The sequence below is a fragment of the Marmota monax genome, unplaced genomic scaffold (assembly GCF_021218885.2).
Source record: "Marmota monax isolate L192 unplaced genomic scaffold, Marmota_monax_Labrador192_F-V1.1 WCK01_AAM20220418_F8-fsc00038, whole genome shotgun sequence".
Classification (NCBI taxonomy): domain Eukaryota; kingdom Metazoa; phylum Chordata; class Mammalia; order Rodentia; family Sciuridae; genus Marmota; species Marmota monax.
The window spans coordinates 9,990,173-10,013,430 of NW_026692498.1; the positions used below are offsets into that span (position 1 = coordinate 9,990,173).

Sequence of the window (23,258 nt, forward strand, 5' to 3'; positions counted from 1 at the left end):
TCCCCCTCCACAAACTTTTGAATACAGAGATTTAGGGACCCCTGGCCAATTCCATCAGGATGCAGGCTTGTCAGAACCCCTCAAGACCTGAATCAGACTGCATTCCTTTGTCCACTTTTCTGTTCATTAACATCTTCTTTGAGAGCAAGCCTCTGAAATAAAACCTGAAATGTAACTTAAGCGCTGTGCTCTCTCTTAGTAGTGCTAAGAAGAAAATTAATGAAATAAATTTCTAAAATGCATTTTTAAATACCAGTTTTATTTTTTCCTCATTGATACAGAAAACAGCTTACTGTAACATTGTTTTTGAAAAAAATTTAAAATACCACAGAACATCATAAAGCAAAACCTCAAACAAACAAAACATGCAACCATGATAAAATTAAAAAAAAAAAATTCAAAGCATAGTAAGGCATACTGTATTCATGGGGTCATGTCAATTGGTATAGGAACCACTATAACCAGGTCTTCCAGTGGGGGATGAAAGAGATTGGACTTAATTTCAACTCCAACAAGAACAAGTAGGGATTTATAATCAAGGAAAAGGGTAGGAATCAGTGGGTGGAAAAATTACTACAGGAAACATCAAGGATAACCTGGCTAAACAGACTTAACAAGATTCACCATGACAAAATTTCACCAGTAACCCTATACTTTTTTTAGTTCTGTCTTTGGACTCCATATGATTATTTGGTAGAAAAACTTCTGCTGTAAGCTGATGGTCAAGTTATTTAAAGGTATAGAGAGGAACAAAGAGGAGTTTAATGCACTGGGTTGTTGATAAGGGACGAGGGTGTTTAGTTTTTTTCTTTTCCGAAATCTGTTTTGTTTTATGGTTCTATACTGGATAATGACACATGCATATTACTTCTCCTTACAAAGGTGGAGTGTGTGATGTATGATCTCACCTACTATTTAGTACCTACATCATTGCAGACATTATCCACAATGAGTAAATAGAATGACAAAGGAGCTCCTAGTTGATGGAGCATTCTACTGAGCAAGAATAGCATAGATCTGCAACCTGCACCACTGCCTAACAGCTTCCAGAGAGTTCCATCAGGTGCTTTCAAGACACCAACCAATCACAGCTCTTCCTTATTGTTGCCCTCCTCCACAAGGACCTGTGCTCTTACAAAATACAAGGACAGGTAAAGAGGATATTAAAGTTTTTATCCTGCTCTACATGGTATTGTTTCTAGAAGACTTGGTAATATAGCCTAAGTTTTTTTAGAGAAACAAGCATACTATAAATGTGCACCTATTAAAAACTAAAACATTTACTCAGGCATTTTTTTTTTTTAATGAGAGATACAAGGGCGAAGAGTTATTAAATAAATACTTAAATATATGACTCCAAAACTTTTAAGAGTACAAGCAAAAGCAAGAACTAGAATTGCCAGGGGAAAAAGAGAAACTAGATATATTTTTGTGGGGGGGAAAGAATCTGAATGTTCGTGAAATATGAAGAGAAAAAGGAATTAATTTAAATAAAAATTATTAATTTCAAATCTTTCGTTTAAATACATTTGGATCCAATTTATAATTGTCTAGTTCCACAAAAAATATATTTTCCTGTTTGGCTTTGGGTATCTAAGAAAACAAAGGAAGAAACTGCTTTCTGCTTATCCTTACCATTTCATCCTCTGTTAGCATTCTCCTCTGAATATGAATATACCTAGCAACATCTATCATTAAATCTACGCTAGAAATATGATTAATTCCACCTGTAGCTGATGAATGTTTTCTGGTTATTTTTCAAGGCAAACATTGCCAACAATAACATATATTGAAAGTCATGTAAATAAACAGATGGATAGGGAAAAAAAAAAAAAGACACAGATGGTCTAAGTAATACAAAGTTTGTGCAGAATAGTAAACAAAACAGAAATCCACCTGGGTCAGAGGTATACAGTTAATTTCTCTTGCTCAGGCTCAGGTTTCCCCTTGATGGGTCTTTAATGGTTCACCTAAGTTCAAGTAGAAGAGCATCATTCTTCTTTTTTAACCAAACATGCCCAGGTACAGCTGCTTCTCTTTCCTATGGTAGCTGCTGAGTTCTGACTGCGTTAGCTGAAGGTACCTCCGGACATTGGCATCTTGGGACATGATTGAGAAGGCAGTTAAGAGTTAGACCATAATTGCACTCTAGGGTTAGTGAGGGTTGTTAAAACACTCTCGTTCATTTTATCTCTCCAAAATCTGAATATATCACAATTATTCTATTCAATAATAAATTTCATTGATTAATGCCACATTAATTCTTCAAAAATTAATGGGGCACTCTGGCACATGCCTGTAATCCCAACAACTCAGGAGGCTGAGGCAGGAGGACTACAAGTTCCAGGCCAGACTCGGCAACTTAGGGAGACCCTGTCTCAAAATAAAATAAAAAGGGCTAGGAAAGTAGCTCAATGGTAGAGCACTTCCCTAGGATGCAAGAAGCCCTGGGTTCAAACCCCAGTACCCAACCCCACAGGTAATCTGCTAGGGCTGGATTGGTTGATAATTTTATAATTTTGGTTGATAATTTCATAATTTGATGAAATAGTTATTACCATCATAGCAGAGCTTCTAAAGATACTATTTGCATTGGTGGTACCTAATCTATATAATTGAAAGTTAAGAAACATGAACTGATTATTTAAATTTTATATCTTTATTAATTCAGAGTGGGTTTGGCATGAATTTAAATTAGTGAGATTTGTCTAGGGACCCTCTCTTCACTCCAGAATGCACAAAAGGGAGACAACTTTCAGTAGTAAACCAACCAACACAGGAACGAGCATGTCATGATCTTCAGTGTTCTTTTTGCCTTGAAAACAAAGTATTAAATCTCAAATTCTCTCAGTAGGCTGTCTCTTTTTCTAGGTCACGCTTGGAGTTAGCTGAGCTAAGGGACAGAATGATAGCTAAAGCACAAGCCAGTGTACCCAGCTGGAAAGGGGGCAGAATGAGGATTATTAAGGTTATTCACTGGGATCCACAGTAACACTCAAAAAGGCTATGGAACGAATGTTGAAGAACAGTGCTTCTCAAATCCCTCTTGCACATAGCAGGGTGACTACAGAAAATGAAAATATACATTTCAAAAGCAAGAAGGGTCTGAAGTTTTTTTTTTTTTTTTTTTTTTTAAATATATTTATTTTTTAGTTGTAGGTGGACACACAGTATCTTTATTTCATTTTTCTTATGTGGTGCTGAGGATTGAACCCAGTGCCTCATGCATGCTAGGCGAGCACTCTACCACCAAGCCACGATCCCAGCCCCTGAAGTTTTCACTATAAAGAAATAATACAGTGAAAGAGTGCTTGCCTAGCACATGTGAGGCACTGGGTTCGATCCCCAGCACAACATAAAAATAAATAAAATAAAGGCATCATGTCCATCTACAACTAAAAATATTTTTAAAAAAAGAAAATTAAACAATAAAAGGAAGAGAGATGTTCAACCTGATTTAAACACGACATAACTTATCAAAACATTCATGTTGTCAGGTAGTCCACACCTTAATCAAGTGATTTGGGAGGCTAAGGCAGGAGGATTCCAAGTTCGAGGCCAGCCTGGGCAATTTTGCAAGACCCTGAGCAACTTAATAAGATCTTGTATCAAAATTTAAAAAGGGGGCTAGGGCTGTAGCTCAGTAGTAGAGTGCTTCTCTTGCACCTGTGAGGCACTGGGTTCAATCCTCAGCACCACATAAAAAATAAATACATAAAGAAATATTGCATCCATTTACAACTAAAAAAATATTTAAAAAAATTTTTTTAAAGGATTGGGAGTTGGAATGCTGGCTCATGCCTATAATCCTAGTGACTTAGAATGCTGAAAAAGGAAGATCTCAAGTTCAAGGCCAGTCTCAGAACTTAGGTTCTGTCTCAAAATAAAAAAAATAAAAAGGGCTGGGGTAATAGAGTTTTGTGGTAAAGTACCCCTGAAGTTAAATCCTGAATATTGAAAAAGAATAAAAAGATTGGAGATATTGGACTGACCGGGTATGCAGGTCAGTGGTAAAGTGCCCCTAGGTTCAATCCCTAGTACCAAAAAAGAAAAAAAAAAAAAACACATTTTTAAAAATTTAATTTCTACATATGAGTGCTCGCCTAGCAGGTGTGAGGCACTGGGTTTGATCTCAGTACCACATAAAAATAAAGATATAGTGTTCATCCACAACTAAAACAAATTTTTAAAAATAAAATAAAAAATAAGGGTGGAGGTGTAGCTCATTGGTACAGTACATGCTTCACATGTGCAAAGTTCTGGGTTAAAATCTCAGTGCAAGCTGGGTACAGTGCTGCACGCCTGTAATCCCTGCAGCTTGGAAGTCTGAGACAGGAGGATCGTGAGTATAAAACCAGCCTCAGAAATTTAGTGAGGCCCTAAGCAACTAGGTGAGACGCTGTCTCTAAATAAAATGCAAAAAAGGGCTAGGGGGCTGGGACCGTAGCTCTGTGGCAGAGGGCTTGCCTATCATGTGAGGCACTCATTTGATTCTCAGCACCATATAAAAAATAAAAATATCCATATATTTCATAAGGATATATACAAAATTAATAAAGGGGCTGAGGCTGTAGCTCAGTGGTACAGGGCTTGCTTTGCATGTATAGACACTGGGTTCAATCCTCAGCACCACATAAAAAACAAATACATAAAGAAAGATATTATAAATGACTAAATAAATAAATATTGCTTTTCTCCTGAAATAAGAACACAGGTGTGGAAGAAGTCTTTTCACTGTATACTTTGTGTGTGTACTGGGGATTGAATTCAGGGCACTCAATCACTGAGTCATATCCCAAGTGCTATATTGTATTTTATTTGGATACAGGGTCTCACTAAGTTGCCAAGGCTGGTCTCAAACTTGTGATTCTTCTGCTTTGGCTACTGAGTTGCTGGGATTATACGCTTGTGCCACAGTGCCAGGCTAGCAGGACAATTTTATTTGTCCTCACCACTTCAACACCTTTCTCACTCACCTTTAGGCTGCCTATTAACAGCAGCCAGGAGGTAGTGCCGAGCCTGGTCATAGTCTTGCAGATGAAAGAAGGCTACCCCGGCCCGATACAAGGCCTTCGCATTATCAGGCTGTCGTTCCAGGACTTTCTGACTGTATTCTCTCACTCGCTCGTAGTTCACAGGCTCCATCTGAAGGAGACAGGCTAATGGGCCAAATAAAACGTGGAAAGAAGGAGGAAGAAAGCCTTATTATACTGATTCCACTCCAACTCCAGGCAGTATCCAACAAAAATGATCTCAATGTTCATTCATTCAACAAATATGCATGTCTCCCATTTGCCACAAACTCTTCCAGGCACTGTAGATACAGCAGGGAATAAAAGGTTTATATGCTTGCAATCTTTGAGATCTGCCAATTGCATTCTTATAGCTAGCACTGGGTTAGGCCCAGTTATAAAACCAGAAAGAATATTCTTTACAATTTTATTTAAAACACTGCTTCATTTTATCTGTTCTACCTATGATTGTGTCCTGAATCCTGTATTTCACCACAGTTCTAGTACTTCCATTTTATTAAAAACAGTGATTGTGGGCTGGGGCTGAGTGGTAGCACTCTTGCCTAGCATGCATGAGACCCTGGGTTGCATTCCCAGCACAAACAAACAAATAATAACTTTAAAAAAAAAAAAAAAAAACAAAAAAAAAAACCACTGTTTGTTATTAATTGTGAGGAAATAGCAAGCATTGTTCTTTGTGTTTGGTTTACTCTTATCTTCTTTAATCATCTCATCCACACTATTACTACTTAATGGATAAATAAATCAAGGCTCTTAGAATTTAAGCAACTAGTCCAAGATCTCACAGCTGCTAGGTGGAATGATTATGAAATTTGAATCAAATTCTAACTCCAAAATCAGCATCTTCTCAATGACAATGTATCCCTTCAGTATTGGACCATTTAATGGGACTTCAAAATATAAAATGCTTAGGAGGCAATATTCGTCTTTCTCTAATTTTTTCCCCACTGTACTGGGGATCAAACCCAGGGTTTTATGCATGCTAGGTAAGCAAGCACTCTACCACTGAACCACATCCCTAGCCGCCCTATCCCTACTAGGTGGGGATTGAACCCAGAAGCCTTATGCACATGAGGCAAACACTCTACCAACTGAGCTATATCCTAGCCCCCCAGTTCCAGCCCCTTTCTGTAATGAAAAGAAGGAAGGGTGCACTGGCGCATGTCTGTAATCCCAGAAACCCCGAGGCTGATGCAGGCTGATTGCCAAGTTGAAGACCAGCCTTAGCAACTAAGCAAGGCCCTCAGCAACTTATCGAAACCCTGTCTCAAAGAATAAAAAGGGTTGGGAATGTGATTCAGTGGAAAGGCCCTCCTGGATTCAATCCCTGTTACCAAAATGGGAAGGGAAATATATTCCCCATTTCACAATTGTGGGAATTAAGTACACTATTACTAAATTGTGATGCAAAGATGAATCAAAATTCAAGGATGAGGAGGACATTAAAGGGCCTAGGCTTATGTATGTATCCCTCTACAACATCTCCACCAAGTGGTTGTATGATTTATATGTACATATTCACTCAGCAGTCAACTAATCCATTACCCTAGCATCATTAATTCATTTGACAACTAGCAACTGAACATGACCATGTACTAGATACTGAACTAGGAGCAAAGATAAAAGAAACAAAGTAGACATCTTGTTGATTAAATAAGGCTTATGTGCCCTAGTCTGAAATTGGGAGGAATACAAAACACTTTTAAAATTTTAAGAAAATAAAACTGTTGGGATAGACAGTGAATGAAGTTAGAGTGCTGCTCAATTACCAAAGGCTTCTCTAAGAAAATGACATTCCGGGACTGGGGATGTAGCTCAGTGGTAGAGCACTTGCCTAGCAAATGCAAGGTTCTGATTTCAATCCCCAGTGCAGCAAGAAAAAAAGAAAGTGACTTTGGAGCCAAGATCTGAATGACAGGAATCATTCAAAGGAGAGGGTATTTTAGTCCTGTAGGGAGAGCCCACAAGTTTGAAAGGGGAAATCTGCTTTTAACTTTCAGTATACGGAGGAGTCAGGTTGTGTTAAGTGCTGTGGGCAAGAGTCAAAATATGGATTTTCTCCTAAATGTGATGAGATGCCAGTGGAGATTTTAGTGACATCATCTGATTGCCTTATCTGTAAAATGAGGATAAGTATTAAGTACTTTGGAGAATATTTGTAAATAAACTGCTCAAAATGTTATAGGAGCTCAATAAATGAAAATTGTTAATTTTGTTTTGTTTGTACCAGGGATTGAATCCAGGAGTGCTTAACCATCTAGCCACACCCTGGGCCCTTTTTTTATTTTTTGAAATAGGGTCTCTCAAAGTTGCTTAGGTCACCAAGTTGCTAAAGATGGCTTTGAACTTGCCAGCCTACCTCAACCTCTCAAGACAAACCAGGCCAATTCAATGCATCTTTATGGAACATCTACCAAGCATCCCCAGAGGCTTTAGAGATGCCTAAGTCACAGTCCCAAAAAACCACCTAAAAGTCAAGGCAACGTATATTTAATCAGAGAGATGGGAAATAAACAGAGTAACATATGATATATTCAATGGTGATGAGTATTTACAAGTATCATATCTAAAATATCTTGTGTTTTTATTGTTTTATCAATTCACTAATATATACTCTATTCTTTAATACATACAGTATTTAGGTCCAGAGGTATATCTCAGAGGTAAAGCACCTGCCTAGCATGTGCCAGCACCAAAAAAAAAAAAAAAAAAAAAAAATACAGAATTCTGTAATAACAATTTAAGTTCCGGCCAGGTGCAGCAGCATGCACCTGTAATTCCAGCAACTGGGCAGGCTGAGGCAGGAGGATCACAAGTTCCAGGCCAGTCTAAGCAACTTGGGGAGATCCTGTCTCAAACTAAAAAAATAAAAGGGACTGGGGGTGTAGCTCAGTAATAAAGCACCCCTGGGTTCAATCTATGTACCAAAAAAGAAAAAGAATTTAAGCTCTGAAATTAAGACTGCTTGGGTTGAATTTCAGCCCCACCACACTGTTTCCTTAAACTTTCTCAAAGGATTGTTGTGACACATAAGCTAGTATATGTAAACGGCTTAATTAGTATCTATCCATGTATTTAATAAATTCACCATTACGAGACCTCCCTAACCATCCTTTTTAATTTTTTTTTTTAGTTGTAGTTGGAAAACAATACCTTTATTTTTTAATTTTTATGTGGTGCTGAGGATTGAACCCAGCGCCTCACACATGCTAGGCAAACGCTCTACTGCTGAGCCACAACCCCAGCCCCTCCCTAAGCATCTTTTTAAAATTGAACACCTTGGGCTGGGGATGTGGCTCAAGCGGTAGCCCGCTCACCTGGCATGCATGCGGCCCGGGTTTGATTCTCAGCACCACATGCAAACAAAGATGTTGTGTCCGCCGAAAACTAAAAAATAAATATTAAAAATTCTCTCTCACTCTCTCTTAAAAAAAAAATTTAAAATAAAAATAAATAAAATTGAACACCTCCATACCTGTGCATGAGTACAGGGATATCTCTCTCTCCCTTTTTTTTTCAGTACTGGGTATCAAACCTATGTACTTGGCTGGGCGCAGTGGCGTGCTCCTGTAATCCCAGCAGCTCAGGAAACTGAGACAGGAGGATCAAGAGTTCAAAGCCAGCCTCAGCAACGGTGAGGCACTAAGTAACTCAGTGAGACCCTGTCTCTAATAAAATACAAAAATTGGGCTGGGAGCATGGGAGGATTAGACAAACTCTAGATAGAGCAAAGGAAAGGGAGGGGAAAGGAGGGAGCATGGGGGTAGGAAAGACAGTGTAATGAGATGGACATTAAGTACATGTATGAAGATAGGAATGGTGTGACTAATTTGTGTATAACCAGAGATATGATAAATTGTGCTCTATATTTATAATATGAATTATAATGCATTCTGCTGTCATATATAACAAATTAGAATTAAAAAAACTTGGGCTGGGGATGTGGCTCAGTGGTTGAGTGCCCCTAAATTCAATCCCTGGTACCCCACCCCCGCAAAAAAACAAAAACTTAAGTACTCTATCACTGAGCTACACTCCCAGCCTGTGTACAGGGATCTTTATGTGTTTTATTACACTGCTAATCCTCAGCACCTTATAATTGTTGACTTAATTAAAACAAGCTACAGTAATTGCTATTATTGTTACTTGAGTTTAAGAATAGCATTGGAACACACTTATTAAAAGAATTAGGTTTTCAACAATCCATTGCTAATAAGTATTGTTAATTAGATTTTTAAAAATCCCTTTTTATGGGGAAAGGTGTGGCCAAGTAATACAGCCTGTGCCCTGGGTTCCATCTCCAGCACAGGGAGCGGGGGAGGGTCACTCTTTAAACAACAATTAGGAAACATAAAAACTGCTCCTAATAATTCGTGTGGCCTGAACTTGGATTGTTAAAACATTTTTAATACATTGCAAAATAAGTTAATTAGTTCTATGATTATTTTGCTTGTCACAGAACAAACTTTAAGTCTTCTTTCTCTTAGTTAATCCTAGTCATACTATGGCATTCACCTCCTTCACTCAAGGCCATCCAAGACTAAAGATACTAGTTATCTAAAGAAACAATGCCAGTTTTTATCTATACTGTGTAAAATGTTCTAAAACTATCAGCATCACTGAAAAGCCTCTAAGACTCACACCCCAGGCCAACTGAATAGGAATCTCTGAGGGTAGGGGTCAGGAAATTGTGTTTTAACAAAGTCCAAGTGAGGTTTGAGAAGCCCTGCTCTACAGCAACTGAGTGCTCTATAGATCGGAAATAAATTTCAATTCGCGTCCGAATAACTGCAAGACAGTAGAAAAGATTGCTCAGGGATTCCCCGCCCCCAGGGTTCAGTTTTATGCTACTGCCTTGACGTTCTCTATCCACCCTTCACCCTGGTTCTTACCAGCTAGATTGTTGTAGCAGTCTGTCTGGGTCGTGTGCAGGATATTTTCTTGTTCAGGTGTGAGAGCCGGGCCCTGAGGTCCTAGATTAGGTATCGGGGAGGGAAGACTTGGATCCAGACCCCGCAGCTGAAGCAGAGCTCGATGGTACCTACTCACTGCATCACGGTACTTCCCTTCCCGATAGCGCTGGTTCCCTTCCTCCTTGTATAGCTGAGCCTCCTGCAGGCGTTTCTCCATAACTCTTGGTCGCCCACTGCTCTAGTGGAACTGGGAAGTGAAAGAGCACTGAAACTCTGGGCTTGGGATCAAAACAATTAATTGATTTTGGTAGTCGACTTGATTACTCTTCTCCAGGAGAGACCCCGGGAGGGAAGCTTTGCTTGTTTCTAGCCACTCCCGACACCACTTCTCTGCAGTCTTTTTCAGTCTCCGGAAGTGCAGGAAATTAGTTAGGAAAAGAATGTGGGAATAATGAAGCCAAAGATTAAGTGATTTCCTAACGAATCAACCCTGGAGAAAAGAGACTCCGCGAAAAACTAAAGGCCGTGCTAGGGAAATGCGGCAGGCGTGAGAACGCCGGCAGAATCGCTTCCCCCTTTCTTGTGGACACACCCCCGCCCCCCGACCTGGAAGAAGAAGGGAGTAGGCGGTGACAGTTGCTAAAACACAAGAGGGCTTCCCTCCATCCCGGCTCTTTATTTGTCCTATTCAACAGGCGTTTGTCGATGTCTGTGCTGTGAGTTGAAGGTCAGAGGTGAATGACATCCGTGCTCCCTACCCTCAGGCGAGGCTGAGGAGGCCTCACAAGCGATCCAACTGCAAGGCACCATTCGCCCGGCCAGTTTATGGCGCCCTGCGGAGGCCAAGCCCGGAAGTCTCTTCCCGGGTTTCAGTTTAAGGGCGGGAGCAAGGAGAGGAAAGAGTCTACCTTCCTGACAGTTTGGTAGCTAAAGGGTCGCGCGCATTGCGCCACACCATCCAATCAGAAGCGGCTCCGGAAAAGTAATCCCGCAGAAACGACCCCGCCTACCTTAGCGGACCAACCCGAAAAAAAAAAGATCCCCCTGGTCTCTTCGCCAATTGGAAAAATCCGAACGGTCACGGATGACCAATCAGAGCGGCAGACGACGATTCAAGCTGGCCAATGAGAGAGACATAAGGCGGGATCAGGGAGTCTGTTGCTAGGTAGAAGTTGAGACATTCACAGAAAAGGAAGGCTAAGGAACAGTGTATTCTCTGGTTCTGGAGAGCCTTTTGCCTACTAGTCACTAAAACAACTGCTTTCGTGCTGCAACAGCTTATAGTTACTTTCAAGACGCTGTTGCATACACAAGAATAGGGAAGACAAGCCGCCGAGCAAGCAGTCCTAAGACTCTGTGGCGACTGGAAGTGAACCCGGAGTACGAGTGGTGAGAGAGTTGGAGGGGCGCATGATAGGGGAGTTCCGGGCGGCTGCGCAAACCCCTGGCTGAAGTACGGAAAGACGAGCGCGCACACTCTTCCTTCCTACGAGGCACTTGATCCGCAGCCAGCCTGGCCCTTCTCGGACCCTGCTGCGGCTGCGCGGTAAAACCATTGTCGCTGATTGGCCCGGGGAGCGAGAGGGGCGGGAGGAGGAGGAGGAGGAGGAAGGGAACTCCGTCGTCCTCGGCGCGAGCCCGCCCGCGGTAGGGAAACTGAAGGGCTGGAAGGGAAGCTGCTCCCTGTAGCGTTGTTTTGGGCTCCTTGAGGCAAAAGGGGGAGGGGAGGAAGAAGGCGACAAAAACACTACGCAGTGGGGACTGCGCGGCCTCCGCCACTGCGTGCGTGCGTGCGTGCGCTCGCTCGCGCGGGCCCAGTGCTGGCGCGTGAGGCGGAGGCGGGCGGCGGCGGCGCCTGCGCGTTCGGGCTCGGTCGACGGTTCGCAGGGGAGGAGGCGGCGGGAGGCGGAGGAGGCGGCGGCGGCGATGGAGGTGAAGCGGCTGAAAGTGACCGAGCTGCGGTCTGAGCTGCAGCGGCGGGGCTTGGACTCGCGCGGCCTCAAGATGGATCTGGCGCAGCGGCTGCAGGAGGCTCTGGACGCCGAGATGCTCGAGGACGAGGCTGGCGGTGGCGGCGCCGGGCCCGGCGGGGCCTGCAAGGCGGAGCCTCGGCCTGTGGCCGCGTCGGGCGGCGGCCCGGGCGGAGACGAGGAGGAGGACGAAGAAGAGGAGGAGGAGGACGAGGAGGCGCTGCTTGAGGACGAGGACGAGGAACCACCCCCTGCTCAGGCCTCGGGCCAGGCCGCGCAGCCGCCGCCAGAGCCCCCGGAGGCGGCAGCCATGGAGGCCGCAGCCGAGCCCCATGCTTCCGAGAAGCAGGCAGAGGCCACCGCCGGGTCAGGTGGCGTAAATGGTGGCGAAGAGCAGGGCACCGGCAAAGGAGAGGAAGACGAACCCGAGGAGCGGAGCGGGGATGAGACCCCAGGATCCGAGGCTCCGGGTGACAAAGCCGCAGAGGAACAGGGTGAGGAGCTAGCAGTGCCCGACTCCAACCTGCTGGGTGCACCCCTTATCCAGCACCTCGCCCCGCGTCGCGGGTTCGATCCCTTGTTCCCACTTACCTGAAAGTACACGATTCCCGATGGGATGGTGGCCTTCATCCTCTGCCCACGTTTCTGAGTGGTTTGGCCACTTCTGTGGCTCCACTGTTTGCAAGAGGTTAGGTTCCAGCCTACCTTGGTTCCTTAGTACTAATGGATGAAAGAGTTATTTTGCCTCAGAACTGCTTGAGAGCTACCTGTGGAGCAGTCTCTCTCAGTGTTCCTTACCTTTTTCATAGCCAAGGAATTGGTGATTACGGGGACCAATTGACTGACAGTTGCAGGCTTAGGCCTTTGAGCTGACTGTTGACTTTCTCACTGTAAAAATATTAAGCAATAAATTAAGTTATCAAAGTTCTCTTGTCAAAAGCATATTGAGGGCTGAGGTTGTGGCTCAGTGGTAGAGCACTTGCCTAGCATGTGTGAGGTACTGGGTTCAGTTGTCATCACTGCATATAATTAAAGTCCATTGACAACTAAGAAAATATTTTTTAAAAAACATTGATAGATATTGAGCCACGCAGAGAATCTGGAAATTTAACCTTGCTCCTTGCCTGAGCAGTAGGGGACAGCCTCTAGTGTGAGCTTGTTGAGCTTAATAGTTAACTAGTGGAGAGTCTTAATCTGGTGCATTTGGAACAAGTAACTTGGCTAGGGCATTTATCTTGCCTGTATTCTTAGGACTAAATTTTAATCATCTTACTGAGTCAGTGAATGGACATATTTGTAGATATACTGTACAGTTGCATTAGACTTTTACATTTCAGGTTCCTGACTTCCTGGATTGAAATGATTGAGGTTCTGGTTGGTCCTTGAGTAACCTGGTGGAAGACACTTTGTAGAGACTCCACAGAGAGTTAGTGACCTTTCTCCTTTTGAAGTGATTGGATGGATAGTTGATCCATAACAGTATCTATCAGGGAGGGAAGCTAGAGTTCCTTCCTTGTCTTACTGTAAATTGGGTTGCCTTAGTTCTTTTTATAATGTTTTTTTAGACTACTACCAAGTTAATTGGAACCTATTTTACAACAGTCACACACACCTTGCAGATTTTGTCTGATGTCCTGGAACAAAAATCATATTATGTAACCTTTGACTTGTGTGTATTCAGATAGCACATAAAAAACATTGAAGGATAAAAGACTGCTTTTAAAAAAAAATATTATAAGCTTTCTTAGGTTAGAAAGGTTATAAGCTTTCTTAGGTTAGCTCAGTGGTAAAGGGCTTGCCTGGTATGGAAGAAGCTCTGGGTTTGATCCCCAGCATCACAAAATAAATAAAAACCTTCTTAGTGTTGCAAAATATAAAAGTCTAAGGAAAAACTGTCCCCCACCCTTTTGTAAAGAATGTTGCTAAATATATGTCAACACCTTTCTGCCCCAAATTACCTGCAGTAAAGATTCAGTATTATTTATGGGTATCTTATGACTTGATGGTTTGCTCTTGCAACTTTCAGTTAAAAAAAAAATTCCCTGATTAAGAATATAGTTATGTATCATGTACTTGAGTTTATTTGCTGTATAAACCAGCCATGAGCAGCTATGCACTTTAATGCAGGAAAAGCAGACTCTAAAATTTGAGCTATTTATATCATGAATCTGGGAAAATATTAAAAATACTAGGTTCCTACCTTCAAATCTGGTAAGAATTGAAATAAAATTAACCTGAAGGTTTGTCAAAGATCTAGGAGTATTTTTTTGTGTGTGTGTGTGGTATTAACGGGGAAATCTGCAAGTTTGACCTGATTTAAGCAGATAAATTTAGAATGCAAAAATTGTCTAATTTTTATCTACTGCTTGACTGTAATTAGTCCATAATGTCCTCCCTCCCCCACCATAAAATTTCAGCCAATGACAGAAAGATAATGTTTGGAAATAAAATGTTCTATGGATGCAGTGGGAATAACCTGACTATTTTGATTAGACAGATCCTCAGATCCCCTTTAGTTTCTATTGGTCTGAGCTTATTCTACACTCCAGTATGAAAACTGCTGATTTTCTTTCCCTCCTTTTTGTAGGAGATGATCAAGATAGTGAAAAGTCAAAACCAGCAGGCTCAGATGGTGAGCGGCGGGGGGTAAAGAGACAGCGGGATGAGAAGGATGAACATGGCCGAGCTTACTATGAATTCCGAGAGGAGGCTTACCACAGCCGGTGAGGGAAACAGTCCCTTTCCTTGAAGGGAGTGTCTACTCTAATTTTGGTATACCTGGTGTTGATTGGAGAGTCTGGAAGGAGGGGTGGATTAAAAATGGAATAGGTTTTTGTAGGCATAAGTTTTTAGACTGAATCTACCATAGAAGCTCCTATTGCCCTTTCTCATTTATTGAAAGAAGCTGTCTGCTGGGATTTGATATTCACTGAGAGTTTAAAATGGACATAATGTCCTGCAGACACCCCTCAAAGAACAGGACTTTGGTTACATTGTATTTGCTTTTCTCTCATGTATATAGCTCAAAGTCTCCACCACCTCCAGAAGAAGAGGCAAAAGATGAGGAAGAAGATCAAACTCTTGTGAACCTGGACACATGTATGTCTAAGGCAGATAGATTTGGGGTTTTTAACTTACCTCCTAAAAATGATTCTGGGTATAAAAATTTCATGGCTAACAAATTCCAAGAGACTTTGTGTCCATTTGTAACAACTGGGCATATTTGTACACTTTTGGTGGATCTCACGTTAACCATTATAGTAAACCAATTCCATCTTTCTTTCTTAATAGATACCTCGGATCTCCATTTTCAAGTGAGCAAAGACCGTTATGGAGGGCAGCCACTCTTCTCAGAGAAGTTCCCCACCCTTTGGTCTGGGGCAAGGAGTACTTATGGAGTAACAAAGGGAAAAGTCTGCTTTGAAGCCAAGGTACTAGCTCATGAAGATCATTCATTTATTAAACTGTCTAGTGTCAAATAGGTTGTCCTCCATGGTTTTGGTTTAAGTTCAGTGAAAGTTATTCCTATATTCAATTTTAATAGTTGTCATTTTTTGTTTGTATAAAAATTGTCTTTTAAGGTGGGCATGGTGGCACATATCTATAATCCCAGTGACTTGGGAGGCTGAGGCAGAAGGATCACAAGATCAGCCTCAGCAACTTATTGAGAACCCTGTCTCAAAAAAGAATGGGAATGTGGCTCAATGGTAGAGTGCCCTGGGTGTTCAGTTCCTAATACCACCAAAAGAGATGTGTATTTCTAACTCAGACTTTGCTCCTGAGTTAGAGTACGTAAGAATTCCTTTTCTGACTTAACCAGGTAACCCAGAATCTCCCAATGAAAGAAGGCTGCACAGAGGTTTCTCTCCTTCGAGTTGGGTGGTCTGTTGATTTTTCCCGTCCACAACTCGGTAACATTATTTTGTAACTTCTTTGCTTGTGTTTGCTAACATATTGCTTAGTCTATGGGAACTTTGGGGATAGGTGACTGATTTGTTGACTGTTCTAGGTGAGGATGAATTCTCTTATGGTTTTGATGGACGGGGACTCAAGGCAGAGAATGGGCAGTTTGAGGAATTTGGCCAGACTTTTGGGGAGAATGATGTCATTGGCTGCTTTGCTGTAAGTATTCCTGAAGCTGTAGATTGATAACATGGAGTAGATAAAGGGCCCTAGAAATTCAACTGTGCTTCCCATCAACTGTTACCCTTTATGCATTTGATGCATGTAACAGTTTGAGTGTCAAAAAAGATTAAAGGATAAGATTTAATCTACCTCAAACCTCGTTACCCATAAGTTCTCATGCCTTTTGACCTTATAGAATTTTGAAACTGAAGAAGTAGAACTTTCTTTCTCCAAGAATGGAGAAGACCTAGGTGTGGCATTCCGGATCAACAAGGAATCCCTGGCAGACCGGGCCCTTCTACCCCATGTCCTCTGCAAAAACTGTGTTGTAGAATTAAACTTCGGTCAGAAGGAGGAGCCCTTCTTCCCACCACGGGAAGATTATGTGTTTATCCATGCTGTGCCTGTTGAGGACCGCATTCGAACTGCAGTCCCTCCCAAGACCATAGAAGAGTGTGAGGTATGACAAACACTATACACAAACTTTTAGGTCTGTAATGCTAGATCTTTTCTCTAAGCATTACCAAACTGATTTGGGGTAGATGTTCTTAAATTGGATCTTATAAAAGTGGCCTACATTTCATTACATTCCTGGTTCTCTTTACTTGCAGGTGATTCTGATGGTGGGACTACCTGGATCTGGAAAGACACAGTGGGCACTGAAATACGCAAAAGAAAATCCTGAGAAAAGATACAATGTCCTGGGAGCTGAGACTGTGCTTAATCAAATGAGGGTGAGTTTTGGGGGATTAATCAGATACATACTATACACTTTGGGGGTGCCAATAAACTCCTATAACCTGTTGTCAGTGAAAAAGTTGGTCTTTGAAGTGTCTGAGAACACGGGTCCAACAAACAGTCATAAATTTTTCTGTGTATGGGTGGGTGGTGGGTTTTTTCATTTGTTTGTTCATTTGTTTTTAGTATTCAAGATTATACCCGGGAGCAGTTTACCACTGAACTAAATCCTTTCTCCCTACTCCCCCCCTTCCCCCCACCTTTTTTTTTTTTTTTTACTTTTATGTTTTGAGGCAGTCTTACTTTCTGAGATTGGCCTTAAACTTTTAATCCTACTGCCTCTGCCTTCTGAGGTGCTGGGATTACAGACATGCACTACTGCACCCAGCTATATATGTTTTAAATTTAAAAAAAAATTTTTTTTTTCTCTGCTGTATTAATTTCTGAATACAGACAAAATCTTAAATATATCATCCAGGTGGACTGGAAATAGACAACATTCTTATAACTGAGAGAGGAATCAATCAAAGCAGTGGCAGTGGCTCTTGGGCTTTCACTTACTGCATAACTCCTTGCTTTTCTTTTCCCTTCCCTTATGTTTACCAGATGAAGGGGCTTGAGGAGCCAGAGATGGACCCTAAAAGCCGAGACCTTTTAGTTCAGCAAGCTTCCCAGTGCCTTAGTAAGCTGGTCCAGATTGCTTCCCGGACAAAAAGGAACTTTATTCTTGATCAGGTATTGTTCAAACATTCAGAAGAAACCTGATTTTTAAAGGAGATCATGTATTACATGATTGAGACCTAATCTTATATGGTTGAAGTTGAGTGGTGGCTTTAATCCCTAAACATCTATTATTCCTCCTGATCCTAGTGTAATGTATACAACTCTGGCCAGCGTCGGAAGCTATTGCTATTCAAGACCTTCTCCCGGAAAGTGGTGGTGGTTGTCCCTAATGAGGAAGATTGGAAGAAGAGGCTGGAATTGCGCAAGGAAGTGGAGGGAGATGATGTGCCTGAGTCTATAATGCTAGAGATGAAAGGTGGGCTAAAATTATAAGTTAGGGATCCTGACCCTGTTCAGCGCACACTGTATTGGGATCCTTTAGTACCAGGAGTGACTCTCCACATCTGAAGTATAAATCTGATGTGCTACTTAATAGATGTAAGCACTTGAAATAAATGATTGAGCAGAGTAAATGGAGAAGCAGTCACCCCTTGACTCATCCTGTGTAAGACCCAAAATAGGGAAAATGATAATAGATAACAGGATAATTAAAACTCATATAAGGACTGGGGATAGTAGTTGAGTGGTAGAATTCTCACCTAGTAAGACCTTGGGTTTCATCCCAGCACTACAAAAAATAAAAGTAATAAATTAACACTTCCTTGAGATAGCTACTAATGGAATAAATATTTATGGCATGTCTCCTTTTTGTTCAGCACAGTTCTAAACATAAGGAAATAGCATAAAAACTTTCCCTTCATGGGATTTGTATTTCATGGAAAGGGAGTAGAGTTCAGATTAAAATGTGGTGATGGGAGTATCTTGATTTCTGATACCTATAGGCTTACATTTTGTTGTTGTTTGCCCTTTTTTTGGCAGGGGTGGGCGTATGGGCAGGGCTTGTTTTTTTGTTTTGCTTTGTGATCCTGGGGATTGAACTCCGCTACATCCCAGCCCTTTTTATTTTGAGACAGTGTCTCACAAAATTGCAGAGGCTGGCCTCAAACATGACATTCTCCTGCCTCAGCCTCCTGAGTTGTTGGAATTACAGGTGAAGGCCACTGCACTCAACAGTTTTTTTTTGGCATTGAATGAAATCATTAATACATTACAATGCTTGAGAACAAAGTCCACACAAGGTAGCCTTAGCTATTTTGATGACCCCCTCTTCCTACTGTTTGCTTAGGATTGTGATTCCTCCCTTCCTTTTTTAAAAAAAAATATATATATATATTTGTTTTAGATGTAGTTGGGCACAATGCCTTTATTTATTTATTTATTTATTTATTTATTATGTGGTGCTGAGGATTGGACCCAGGGCATCCTAGGCTAGCGCTGTACCTCTGAGCCACAACCCCAGCCCTCCTTCCTGTCTTATTTGATGGCATCGCACCTACCCTGTCAACTGCTGGCCCTTTATATTCTGATAATCCCTAGCCATAGGGACTGGTTTACACATCTGTGGGCCAGGTCCTCCAAGTTTATATAGAATGAATTATGCCAGTGCATGACTGATAGTCAGGCAATCAGGAATTTAGTTCATAAATTTAGTTATAACCACCTATCAGGTACCAGGATATGTATTAATCTGCTCAAGCAAAGAAACCACATCTGGTATAGCAGCTACAATTGGACTCACCACCTGATTAAGCTTACAAATTAAAAAGCAAAACAAAACAAAAAAACTGCCATTCTCAAAGACTCATCTCTCTGGTTTTATAAAACAGGGCTAACTGGGTTTTCTTTAAAATCATGGGATTCCTGTTGAAATGAATTCTCCTCAGACTTAACCTATGAACTTAATGTCCAGAGACTGGCAAATATGTTCTCCAGTCTTGTACAGGTGGTAAATGAGAGGTTTTGTATTCTTTGTTTTCTGTGGTCCTTGTAGATTAAGAGATTCTTCTGGGCTTGAATTTCTTTTAAATTAAATCTAGTCAACACCAAAACTTTCTCAGTTACTTTTAGCTTCTGTTACTTCTATCCTGATAAGAAACTGTAATCAGTTCACTACTGACTTGTTATGGATCACTTGAGAACTTGTAAATATACTGTCAGCAGATAACTCTTTGCCTGGGACTGATAGAATTTAGGGAAACTTAGGGAAGAGAAAGTGAATTTGATTATTTAAATTGAGTCCATATGATCCCAGTATATTTTTGTTCATTACTAAATGAGGTTTAGAAAGTCTTTTGCTTCCTGTAGTAAAATTTTCATAATGAGTTCTTACCCGTCTATGCACTTTTCAGGCCCACAAGCTTCTCTCTTACTCTTATAGCCAACTTCTCTCTGCCTGAAAAATGCGATTATATGGATGAGGTGACATATGGGGAGCTGGAGAAGGAGGAAGCTCAGCCCATTGTCACCAAATACAAGGAAGAGGCAAGAAAGCTGCTGCCCCCCTCCGAGAAGCGAACAAACCGCCGAAACAACCGGAACAAGCGTAACCGGCAGAACCGAAGCCGAGGCCAAGGATATGGTGAGTCCTGGAACCTGCCAGCCCCCAGCCTCAGTCTGTCCTTTGTGCTGAGTACAGCAAGACCCTCAGTGAAAAGCCAGGAAACCAAGACAAGTCCTTAACAATAAGGAAGTGCCTTCTTTATGGAGCTTACTTCTTGCTATGTCATTTACCCCCCAGCTGTTTCTTTTGCTTTTCCCATAATCCTTCACTTTTCAACAAAAATGTTTCTTTGAAAAGTGCGGTGCCTTCTGGTCTGTCTAGTTTTCACATTAATGTGGGTTCTCCACTGTGTTGGTGTGTTAGGAGGAGGATTTGTGCAGTGAAATCTTGATTATCAAGTTTTTTTGCTGCTTTGTCTTTTGGATTAACCCAGCTGTATAGATCAGAAAGTAAACGCATTATTTGGTAATTTTGGAGGGTTACAAAGCAAACTAGGCTGTTAATGAAACTTCCCCACTGAATGTCTAGTTTAAATCTAAACCTCCAGTATACCTTCATTACTCTTTAAAAATGTGTGTGCATGCATGTGTGTGTGTGTGTGTGTGTGTGTCCGCAGCAGTTTTAAGTTCCTGCTACATGCTGGACGCTAGGAATAATTCCCACACTCAAGAAAAGGAGTATATTGAATAGACTTTGTTCCCTTTGTATAAAATGATGGATATGAGTTGTATGATATCTTGGGGCTTCCAGGGCTGAATCTGTGACTTTAAAATGGCAGTTTTTACTTGTGTTTCTAACTCTGCCATGTATACTTTTGCCATCTTAAATGTTTTGCAGGAATTGGGGAGCTTCAAAAACAAGGTGGCTTGGTTTTCTTATGTCTCTGATTCCTCTGCCCTCCCCCCAGACTTTTTTTTTAAAGATCCTGGCTGGTGCTTTAAGTAACATGTGTGAGCCTGGCCCAAGCAGGCTTCCTATTCTCCCAGAATTGCCTTTGGCTCCACTTTTTTGATTTCCACTCAGACGTGGAGCCAGGACCCCATGCCAGCTGTCTGAGCGCGCTCTCCATTTCTCTTCCAGTGGGCGGGCAGCGCCGAGGCTACGACAACCGGGCCTACGGGCAGCAGTACTGGGGGCAGTCTGGAAACAGAGGGGTGAGTGCAGCTCTCCTTCTGCTCTTCCCTTTGGCCTGTGATAGCCATTCCTATTGGCTTGGGGGAGCAGAGGGGTTTGGGCTGTTTTCTCAGGGCTTAGGGTTTTGCCCTTTAATGTATTCATCTGGAAGAATTTATCCTGGGAAAAGTATTTGTTGTATTTATAATATCAAACTAAGACATGAGATGTTTAAGAGGGGGTAATGGTGGTCATGCTGCTGCTGAAAACTCATAAATCTATTCCTCCTCTCTTCTCAGGGTTACCGTAATTTCTATGATCGATACAGGGGAGACTATGATCGATTCTATGGGCGAGATTATGAGTACAACAGATACAGAGACTATTACAGACAATACAATCGGGATGTGAGTATCTTCCTGGGGTAGAGGGTGGTGGGGGCAGGACCAGAGATGAGTTTGTGCTTTCTCATCCTCAACCAGCTCTGGCTCCAAGTGATGGGGTTTCACCTCTCTTCTAGTGGCAGAATTACTACTACCACCACCCCCAGGACAGAGACCGATACTACAGGAACTACTACGGTTACCAAGGGTATCGGTGAAGCCCCTGATGTTGACGCCTGTCAGCCATGAAGCTGAATCTCTAGGGGTGCCAGGCACCCCCCAAAACACAACCAAGGAAAACAGGGGCTGTCTGGGTGGGGCTGAGCTGCCGGGGAGGGTGGGGGGGGTGCGCAAGCAGGGGTTGGGGGTGGGAGGTGGAAACAAACAACAAAACTGTACATTTTTTTTAAAGTTTGTTGAAAAGAATATTGTCTTATTCTATAAAACATTTCAAACCTAGTTAGATATTTGTAATCAAAAACATTTGCGCAGAAAGCAGCACTTAGAGCTGCCTGTTCTATACCCTGCAGTTGGACAGGAAAAGAACTAAAAATGTCACCCTTCTGACATTCTAAGGCAGCTGGACTGGCAGCCAAGAAAGGGACAGTGGTGTCGTGGTGGGGAGAAGGGGAACAGTGTGAGAGTACCTTCCATAGCAGGTAGGAGCAGGCAGGAGTGGGCCAGAGGGAGCGCTTGTGACCGGGGCAGTGAAAATAAACGATTGGCTCTTATCAATCACTTGCACCAACTAACCGTTTGTATTTTCTTTACCGACCTTTCCCTCTTGGGATATCTGGTCTGGTGGGCTGGGAGGCCACAGTATCCCAGTGTCCACTTTGCTGTGCCTTTGTCCTGCTTGGCTAAGGCACAGAGTTGGGTGGTTCTATTATATAGGATTCCCAGGCCAAGGAGGCACGGGATCTGTTCTAGATTACAGAGCAGAATAGCTTGTTCCCTATATGTACCCATTAATGAATTCCCATAAAGTTTTGGGGAGAGTGGGGTCACAGCCCTCAGCCTGAAGATTGTGATTTGCCAGTCTCTAGTCTCTGTCTTCCGAGGTTGAGAGAGGTAGGAGGTCTCTAAAATCATCTGTTACAGTGTCTGCCTCTTATAGTGTGAGAGAAGGAACGTTTCTCAGGGTTTCAGCTCACAGTAATGCAGGAGGATTCTGTTCACTGCAGCAGGATATGTATATAGGTGAATCCTGTGGTGTGGGCTCCCAGGCCCAGGTGCTGAGAATAGCAACTATTTTATACAGTATGGGGGGGGGCTCTGCCCTGCTGGTCTTTTTGATACACAGGTAGAGAATGAATAGAAAAGGGGGGTGGGGGGTGGGAGGCAGCTCAGTGGGGCTGCTGAAACTTGGGCAGAGTGAGTGTGAATGTGTGTGCACATGTGTGTATGAAAGGGAGCACCCTACTCAACTTCCTGAAACAGGATTCTTTCTGGGGTAGCTTTCCCTGTGTGTCCCCAGACAGGCCTCTAGCTAGGAGACTTCAGTTGGGATCATTTAGTTTAACTTTACCAACACCTTCCCAGTTCTTGACAAAATAGCTGCAGGTTGCTGGGTTCAAGAATATGGGTGGGATATGGAAATGCTCTTTCAATTCAGCTTCAGTTTTAATTCATCTTCCTGCTCAGCATTGTATCAGCCAAGAGCTTACTCAGCAAACACCATGTATTGCAGCACTCCCTAGTGAGAAAACCCCGGGTTGTGCTACTAGAAAATGCTTCACTTCCACTTCCTTACCTGGCAGTTCTCTTGTTTAAACTTTTGTACTGAGATTTGATCTCTTCTCCCACTGTCCCTGCCAGGCAGAGCCCTTCTCTAGGTGTGCAGACCCTCATTCTGGCCT

The 23,258-nt window shown here is 42.3% G+C and overlaps 2 protein-coding genes across 4 annotated transcripts; one reads left to right on the plus strand and one right to left on the minus strand.

Annotated features, from left to right (window-relative positions):
* Positions 1-238: 238 nt before the first annotated feature.
* Ttc9c (tetratricopeptide repeat domain 9C) lies at positions 239-12,794 on the minus strand. Of its 2 annotated transcripts, XM_046445505.2 has the most exons (5): positions 12,715-12,794; positions 12,508-12,636; positions 9,926-10,193; positions 4,977-5,159; positions 239-2,099 (listed from the first exon to the last, which is right to left on the minus strand). In XM_046445505.2, the coding sequence occupies exons 3-5, from the start codon at positions 10,161-10,163 to the stop codon at positions 2,005-2,007; spliced, it is 516 nt and encodes a 171-aa protein (XP_046301461.1). In that variant the 5' UTR covers positions 10,164-10,193; positions 12,508-12,636; positions 12,715-12,794; the 3' UTR covers positions 239-2,004. The 2 variants fall into 2 exon arrangements, with proteins under 2 accessions (XP_046301461.1, XP_046301460.1); XM_046445504.2 differs by lacking the exons at positions 12,508-12,636; positions 12,715-12,794 and having other exon boundaries at positions 9,926-10,891.
* On the plus strand, positions 11,848-22,151 carry Hnrnpul2 (heterogeneous nuclear ribonucleoprotein U like 2). Of its 2 annotated transcripts, XM_046445502.2 has the most exons (14): positions 11,849-12,410; positions 14,504-14,639; positions 14,939-15,015; positions 15,208-15,347; positions 15,737-15,827; positions 15,926-16,038; positions 16,238-16,501; positions 16,653-16,775; positions 17,386-17,514; positions 17,650-17,818; positions 19,781-19,981; positions 20,984-21,057; positions 21,316-21,423; positions 21,537-22,151. In XM_046445502.2, the coding sequence occupies exons 1-14, from the start codon at positions 11,873-11,875 to the stop codon at positions 21,615-21,617; spliced, it is 2,244 nt and encodes a 747-aa protein (XP_046301458.1). In that variant the 5' UTR covers positions 11,849-11,872; the 3' UTR covers positions 21,618-22,151. The 2 variants fall into 2 exon arrangements, 1 of the variants encoding a protein (XP_046301458.1); XR_009226878.1 differs by lacking the exon at positions 20,984-21,057 and having other exon boundaries at positions 11,848-12,410; positions 21,537-21,577.
* Positions 22,152-23,258: the final 1,107 nt, after the last annotated feature.

What these genes read in the sequence shown, in the direction of transcription:
- Ttc9c (XM_046445505.2), bottom strand. Translation starts at nt 10,163, where the DNA reads ATGGAGAAACGCCTGCAGGAGGCTCAGCTATACAAGGAGGAAGGGAAC. An exon ending in CTGCTACAACAATCTAGCTG is followed by an intron (nt 5,160 to 9,925) that starts GTAAGAACCAGG and finishes TTGGCCCATTAG; the next exon opens with CCTGTCTCCTTCAGATGGAG. An exon ending in TGTTAATAGGCAGCCTAAAG is followed by an intron (nt 2,100 to 4,976) that starts GTGAGTGAGAAA and finishes TCATGTCCCAAG; the next exon opens with ATGCCAATGTCCGGAGGTAC.
- Hnrnpul2 (XM_046445502.2), top strand. Translation starts at nt 11,873, where the DNA reads ATGGAGGTGAAGCGGCTGAAAGTGACCGAGCTGCGGTCTGAGCTGCAG. An exon ending in GGAACTTTATTCTTGATCAG is followed by an intron (nt 17,515 to 17,649) that starts GTATTGTTCAAA and finishes TCCTGATCCTAG; the next exon opens with TGTAATGTATACAACTCTGG. An exon ending in ACAGACAATACAATCGGGAT is followed by an intron (nt 21,424 to 21,536) that starts GTGAGTATCTTC and finishes CCTCTCTTCTAG; the next exon opens with TGGCAGAATTACTACTACCA.